This window comes from Pygoscelis adeliae, unplaced genomic scaffold (genome assembly GCF_000699105.1).
Source record: "Pygoscelis adeliae isolate BGI_AS28 unplaced genomic scaffold, ASM69910v1 Scaffold289, whole genome shotgun sequence".
Classification (NCBI taxonomy): domain Eukaryota; kingdom Metazoa; phylum Chordata; class Aves; order Sphenisciformes; family Spheniscidae; genus Pygoscelis; species Pygoscelis adeliae.
In genome coordinates this window covers 401,543-409,300 of record NW_008825499.1, presented here as the reverse complement: position 1 = coordinate 409,300, position 7,758 = coordinate 401,543, and the positions used below count along the sequence as shown (strand labels likewise).

Sequence of the window (7,758 nt, the reverse complement as noted above, 5' to 3'; positions counted from 1 at the left end):
TGAGGAAGAGTCAGGTCATCATGGAGTACTATGTGAAAGTTCAGTCTTACAAATATAGCACAAAAAAGTAGTAGTGCCAGACAAAGAGATGGCCCCACTTACATTTTATACCCGTAAGTAAAATCTTGCATCCAAAAAGAGTTAACACCAGAAGTGTTGCAAATTCTGGAGGCTGGAGTTGGAAATATCTGAATTAACACTTTCCTCAAAGCCTTTACACAGCTGCTTTGTGTGCACATCAGCCTATGATCCTTTTCCCCATCCTGTGCCCCACAGATGTACCCTTAAGAAAGCTATTGCTATTAGGCTCTTTCATTTGTAAAAATGGAGGTTACGCAGTGAATTAGGCAAGTATTTCTGGTGGCACAAGGAGGGTCTTTGTGGGCCTAATGGAGAACTTAATTTTCTCTGAAATGGTAAGGAAGCCATCTATGCAATTGTCTAGCTTAGCTAGTGCATATGTGCCTGTATCTGAGTGTGTGTGCTTCGCTTTCTGAGCCCAGGAGACATGAGGAGCACTGCTTCAGAAGCACTGAGAGCTGCTACCTGAAGCTGACTGGACCTGTGCTTTGAACAAGTACTGTTACATGGCCACAATCAGGAAAAGTGTGTCTCACCTCTTCATTGGGCACTAGTAGATATTTTTGACAATTCTGAGCTGCATCGGTCTCTGTTTCTAATCTGTAAATTGGGACAACTCTGCCACTTCTATAAAGTCTGAGGTGTTCAAAGTCACTGGCCTCTGAGCATCCCTCAGACAGGATAGTGGTGTTGTCATACAAACCATTAGAGGAAAACGAGTAATAGTTTATTTTTGGCATTTTACAGCATGCAATAAATAATGCTGAAAGCCACAAGCCCAATGAGGAGGACTGAAACACCTGAAGAATGGCCAATTCATGGAACGATGTAAAGAAGTTGGGCAAAATGTGTTACATGGTCTTCTAATAAGACTCTTACACAGTATGTGAGCACAAGCAGACTGAACTGTCTTTGCACAAGGCATTTTACCTACAGTATCCCCCAGCCTTTGCAGTTGGGATTTGCAATATTAAAATCCTAGACCACCTTTGAGAATGTCATTTGCTCACTCTGTACTTCGGTACTTTTAAGTCCAACACAATGAACCATATTAACTCCCGCACAGACCTTTAGATCTAGATGGCCAAAGGTCTGCCAGTTGAACTATTGGTAGAATTAGCAGTGTGTCTTGCATCTCATTCTCGCTTTCCTCCCTTTCTGTGGGACCTGCTGGCACAGCACTGATATATGAACACAGGACTTCTGGGTTCAGCCCCAGATCAGAGCACCCTGCGGGAGACATTAGGCCTTCCACCTCTTGGGTCTCCACTTTGTCTTCTAGCCCTTTCCTTATCTCACCCAGTCCTACTGCTAAGCTCTCAACAGGAATAAACCTTTGCTAGTTCTACTTTAGTTGAATTACTCAGCATTGCTAGATGGCTGTATCGCCTGACCATCGTTCATGTTTTTGATTACTGAAAAAATTAGATGAAGCACATGAGATAATGAATTAGTAACTATAAGTGCTGTCCCAAAGCTTCTAAAATAAACTTTCATCCTGCATCCATTTTGCTGAAACAGGCATTTATCCCCCACGGGAACCTCCATTGGAGACAAGAGCATGGCTGCCGTGAAGCATAGACGTGATTGCATGTCTTCAATGACAACCAGTTGTCTGCTGCAGAAAGTGATTGCATGGATTCACATCCATCCCAATAAATTCAAGAGGCCTTCATAACCCAAGTCATGGAAAAGAATGGTGGCTCAATTGTTTAAATTCAGAATACTCTAAAACCCTCATCTATGTTCATTTCTACTGAGGGAGACCAACAGGCATATAAGGATCATTTTACTGGCACTAAGAAGAAATTCAATAGCACTTTTTAATAAGCAGATAAGGAAAAAATACCACATTCTTAATTGTTTTGGGAAATCTCTTGGTGCTGCTGGCTGAAGTGGTTAAATGCCCCAAGAGTGTTTCACAGCCTGAGTTCAACCAGACATCTGGAGCTCAGTCCCGCTGAAGCTGGTGCCACTGCGTCAGCTCCTGCAGTTTTACCAACAGCAGCAGGAAGAAAGACTAATGAAGGACTCTGGGGAGGAAGCAGTATCGGAAAGCAGATGAGGACACCTTTTCCTTTCTGCTCTTCAGGCACAAATCTCTGAAGCAGATCAGCTACACCTTTGAAATCAGAAGAATGCACTCATCTGATTTTGAGATACAGCCCAATCTGCATTTTCACTCTTACCTGGCCTCTTCGAGTCTCACAATTGTGAAGATAACTCAAGTGATACATTTTCAAGTTCAAGGAGGCAAAATTCAGGTACTTCAGAAAAAGCTGAAAAGGCAAACAGTGAGATTGAGTCAAATGCAGCAGCAGCCTCGTGTATACTGGATTTCATAACACCCCCTTAGCAATGTCACGGTAATGCCCCTGGATAAGTGCTTTGCTTTGCACCGGTGTGAGATGAGGCTTATCCCACCGTAACTTCCCTGAAAGATTTCTGAGCTAAGCATCCTCATAATAAGCCTCTTCTGTTAGAGGGTGAGTCCCCTGTAGAGAAATTTGCAACAGTGGATCTTCACTAAAGCAGACATCCCTAGTGTAGAAGAGTCTGTGTTACACAGCAAAAGCGACAACTGCTTGATAGAAACTGAGCTACTGACCACTTACTGTTTCATCAGAGCTGGTGAAGTATGGGCCGTTCAGTTTATTAATAGCCACAATGACAGCAACTAAATCTTTGCCATTCAAGATGGGTGTCGCAAGGATGCTTTTCGTAGTGTAGTTGGTGAGCTCATCAACAAATGGACTGAACTGGGCACACTGTTCAATAGAGAATTTACAAATTAAACATTTTCCACCATGTCTGTAGTCTTAAAACCAAGTCAAAGCACAGCCTCTCGAAGTAAGCTGCCTAAAGAAAGTTTTGCTTTAAAAATTATTGAGGAAGAGAAATGAATTAGCAGAAAATTGGACAATGTACAGGTGATAAAGCTAGTATCAAGAGAACGGGCTGTGGCTTCTGACTGCAACACACGCACTTTTTCATTTTTTGCAAAGATCTTGCAAACATAAGGTTTAACATGTCAAACTCTGTCAGAACAAGTTGGCTCTCCACTGGTCATTCTCAGATCACTGACATCCTTCATAGTACCTCCTCCATCCTTTCCTCCGACTTCTGGTTAACACTATGAAGTGGGTACAGCCAGTTACCATGCAGCACTGCATAGCCACAGTTTATAAACCAGTGCTGTCTGGTACAGTCACTGGGAAGTTCACTCACCCTCATTTTTCTTCTGCTTTTGCCTGGGTCCCAAAGCTGTTGTCGGCTTGCAGCCTCCATGAAGCCATCTACCCCTCGTTTCTCTTAAAAATGTTCTCCCAGGCATTCCCTTCCATGTTGCTGGGCCTTTGTGCATGGGATAGTAGATGGTAGGGAAGGTATCCGAATGGAGGATGCAGCTGGCACCAGCGGTGTGTGGTTCCTGGTACTCTCGCCCTGTCCCTGAGAGCAACTCACCCCCTTCTGCCCCAGGAGCATTTTGGCAGTGGTTGCAATGTGCAGATAGCACCACTATAGACTGGGCTGCCCAAGGAGTCACCCATGAGGGAATTGCCATTCAAACCACTGGAGAGTGCTAGATCATGCTGTAGGGGTAGCACAAAGGGAACTCGTCCAGTTGTTCCTTATGTGAATGTCACTGTCCCCCCATCCCAAAAGAAAACAAAGCAGAGAAAGGGTAGTGCGGGGAAGGCAGATGGCCCACCACCTTGCCTGCACAGGGCCTTATTGACACCATCATCACCTGCCAATAGGGAGTTGCAGGAACAGTCTTGCTGATCCAAGATCTTCTCCCTGCTCAGCTGAATAACTTGTCAGCTACAAGTCCTTCTAGTTGGGTTAGAAAAAGCCCCACAGCTCTGATAATATTCAGAAGGCTGCACCAGAAAGAATAATCACTTCCTATTGCACCTTCTCCCCATACCTCCCCCACTGCTGGCCTTCTGGGCTGACTGGGGCAGACCAAGCATTTAGTCTCTGGGTTTTCTTCAAAAGAATTGCCTTATGGCAATGCCTGAAAGCACTGGAGTTGGAGTGTGGCACCTCTCACAGCACTGAAATCCTTCTATATTCTTGGAGAAATGTCTGAAGCCAGAGAGCTTTAAAAAGTTTAAGTCACATTCTGATGTTTCCTCCCTGCCCCCCCCCCCCCAAAAAAAAAAACAGCATGCAAAACCAAACCAATCTCTCAGTATGTTCTGTGGAGGACAAGGAAGTTTCTGCTGAAGCATTTGGATATGCTCGTATTGTGCAACAAATGGATGGATAAACAGATGGCCTCTTTGTAACTAACAAACAATAGATGGAGTAATCCCAAATGCCATATTTGGGTCACATGGATTTTAGTTTTATACCTATAATTAGAACAAGCGGATTGTTATTGCTGCCATTCAGGTTTACATGATTTAACCCAGGAGTAGGGGGGGTAAATACAGTCATAAAGGCATAAAAATAAAACATTAAAATTCCTTGGATCCCTCCTGGTATTGCAGTGTGCAGTGCTTGCTGAAAGAGTTTTTTTGGTCAAATTTTGTCTCTTGCTGCTTCTGATGAAGATCACCTGTACACAGGTTGCAGTTAACCCAAATGCTCTCAGGTCCACTCCCTCTGGTTGAAAAAAATGCCTCTAAGTGCCCTTGGCCCAAGTTTCATCAGATAGCAAACTTTTTCAAGTGTCATTTGTGGTGGAAAACCCTTTCTGGACTCACTGTAAAGTATTGCTCTCTCTTTGCCAATTACTCATGGAATATAAATGTCTGTGGAAAATTCCATGTGCGTTCAGTGCAGACCTGACTGTACCTCACTCTCTCTTCTCTGCTGGGCTGGATGTGATCTTTATTTTCTTTTAATTAGACAGGCAAGGTGTGACAGTGCACTTGTTTGCAGGCATTAACACCTAGTGTAATTAATGTACTTAGCTTCACCTCACTCTGACTGGAAGCAACTTACAGAATTTTTACTGGTGCTTTTGTTTCCACTAGACAACCATTACACTGCAAGAGGTTTGACCAAGCACCGAGATGCCCTGCTAGTAAGCATGTGAGCCTTTCTTCTACTGAATGAATTAATAAATGGCAAACCTACCTCACTGACATCCCTGATGTTCATGGTTTTCTTGGTTTGCGCAACGTAGCCCACAATGCCTATGTCCAACGGATAGACAATCTCGGAGTCTGGGGAGACCAGGCATTCCTCCAGGGTGCTTCCCTCTTGGATGTTGAAAAGCCTTGTTGCCAGTTCAGGCGTGCCATTTCTCTGCCTGTACATGAAAAGACTACAGCGGTCAGCGTGAATAAAGGACCTGATTCTTCTCAAAGTCTTGAAAACAACTTTCTCCATGTTGATGCTTTCTTGCATGTCTTGGATCAACTCAAAAAGGATTTCAGTCTCATTGCTATCCCAGGACTCTGTTCTTAGTTTCTTCTCAAAGTACTGCTTGGCAAAAGCAGGGTTGCCATCAAGAAACTTCTCCACGTCGTCTTCACTAATGCTCATTGTGAATGCTCTGGGTCCTGTGGTAGGTAGTAGTCCAAAGATGTGGTCTATGTAGTTCCTAAATTTTTGTAATAGAAGATGTTGCTTCTAGAATGACCAAGGGTGAGGTAACAGTGCAAAGAGAGCTTGTCATCAGGAAGAGGTATTCCTTTATACTGCTGAAGGTGAGTCTGTGGGAGGACAGATCTTCTCAACCAAACAGATTAGATGACCTCTACAAGAGCTTTGGTTCAACTTTCTTCTTAATCTAAATGCAAACAAAAACTGAGTACTCACAATATCTGAAAACACTCTTCTTTCTCTTGTTAAGCAGAACACTTGCTGAAACAATTATATTGAGGCAGCAGCGACAGGGAAGAACTGCATCTCCTAACATTGAAATAAGCTCTTTAAAGTCTAATTAAATATATACTGCTTGGGCCTAATCCTTGGCTAACAAGGTGAGCATCTTATTATTTCTGCTCTCCCAGCTCCCTGTAGTAGTAGTAGGAAGTGCATCCTTCACAAGAGAGCACAGTGGTCAGGACAAAAATAGTGAAGTAATGCTGCTCTTTCGGGGCTCCCTCTACTATTGCATGGTTCTTTATCTGCTGCTGTAAGGGCTGTTCTCAAATGGAAGCACCAATCCTGAATGTTTTAGCCCAGGATTTGAACTGAATTTCCAAGGTCTGTGGCCTTTTCTTCTTGCTAGTAAGAACCAGGAAGAGGAAAACATGCCTCTTAGTGGCATCCCTTTAGGAAGGAATCTGGAAAGCTTCAGGTTGGGGTGGCTGGGTTGAAACACTCTGAGGAATCATGGGAAGCCCTGCAGATGAAAAAAACCCCAAACATCCAGGAAGGTAGAAAAATTTCCCTCATCACTATCAGTGGAGAAAGGGTGAGAATTATGGTTGTGAGGGACTGAAGTTGTTTCACATCAATGAAGCCACCATGCTGTGCAAACAGCAGGTGAGTGTCAGCGTCATGCTGGGAGGCAAAATGCCATGGAGGCCACTACTCTTCAGGGAAATTAAACAATGCACAAGGGTTTTCATCAGTGGGGAACAGGGGCAAGTCCCATCCACCGCATTGCTGGAAGGTAACCAAGGCTCATCTGCTCAAGGAGTAAAGGTCCAGGCTGCCCATCCCTCAAGCGTTGGCACTACTGCCAGGAGTGGTGCAAACCAGCCCAAATGTGAATGTGGGTGTCTGGGAGGCAGGTGACAAGGGAAGAAGCTGCGGTGGCAGTGTTAGAAAAGCTTATGCAGGTGGGTCTGGAGCTCAGGAGAGGGACAGGTGGGGAGGGCCTTGGATCCCATCAGCAGGGAGGACAGAACAGACAGCTGCTGATCCATCCGTGTCCACCCCTGAAACAGGAGGTGAACACCCTCACACATGGGAGTAAGGACAGGTAACCTGGGAGGAATACAGAGAAATTGTCCAAGCAGCCAGGGATCAGGTTAGGAAAGCTAAAGCCCTGATAGAATTAGATCTGGCCAGGGACATCAAGGGCAACAAGAAAAGATTCTGTAGGTATGTCAGAGGTAAAAGGAACACTGGGGAAAATGTGGGCCCTCTCCGGAAGGAAATGGGAGACCTGGTTACCCGGGATACGGAGAAGGCAGAGGTACTCAATGACATTTTTGCCTCGGTCTTCACTGGTAAGTGCTCAAGCCACACTGCCCAAGTCACAGAAGGCAAAGGCAGGAACTGGGAGAATGAACTGCCCACTATAGGAGACTATCACGTTCAAGACCACCTAAGGAACCTGAAGGTGCACAAGTCCATGGGACCTGATGAGATCCATCTGCGGGTCCTGATGGAACTGACAGATGAAGTTGCTAAGCCACTATCCCTCATATTTGAGAAGTCGTGGCAGACTGGTGAAGTTCCCAGTGACTAGAAAAGGGGAAACATAACCCCCATTTCTAAAAAGGAAAAAAGGAAGACTCGGGGAACTACAGGCCAGTAGTTCAGTCTCACCTCTGTGCCTGGGAAGATCATGGAACAGATCAACCTGGAAACTATGCTAAGGCACATGGAAAATAAGGAGATGATTGGTGACAGCCAACATGGCTTCACTCAGGGCAAATCATGCCTGCCAAATTTGGTGGCCTTCTACAATGGGGTTACAGCATTGGTGGATAAGGGAAGAGCAACTGACGTCATCTACCTGGACTTGTGCAAAGCATTTGA

At 44.8% G+C, this 7,758-nt stretch overlaps 1 protein-coding gene across 1 annotated transcript in view; it reads right to left on the bottom strand.

Annotated features, from left to right (window-relative positions):
• PDE6B (phosphodiesterase 6B, cGMP-specific, rod, beta) overlaps positions 1-5,716 on the bottom strand; it is a 21,906-nt gene extending 16,190 nt beyond the window's left edge. The window contains exons 1-3 of the mRNA XM_009331513.1: positions 5,173-5,716; positions 2,697-2,849; positions 2,271-2,360 (exon numbers count right to left, since the gene is read on the bottom strand). Coding sequence (XP_009329788.1) covers positions 2,271-2,360; positions 2,697-2,849; positions 5,173-5,583 — 654 coding nt within the window. The 5' untranslated portion in view covers positions 5,584-5,716. The remainder of the gene's footprint in view (positions 1-2,270; positions 2,361-2,696; positions 2,850-5,172) is intronic.
• Between the last annotated feature and the right edge of the window lie 2,042 nt (positions 5,717-7,758).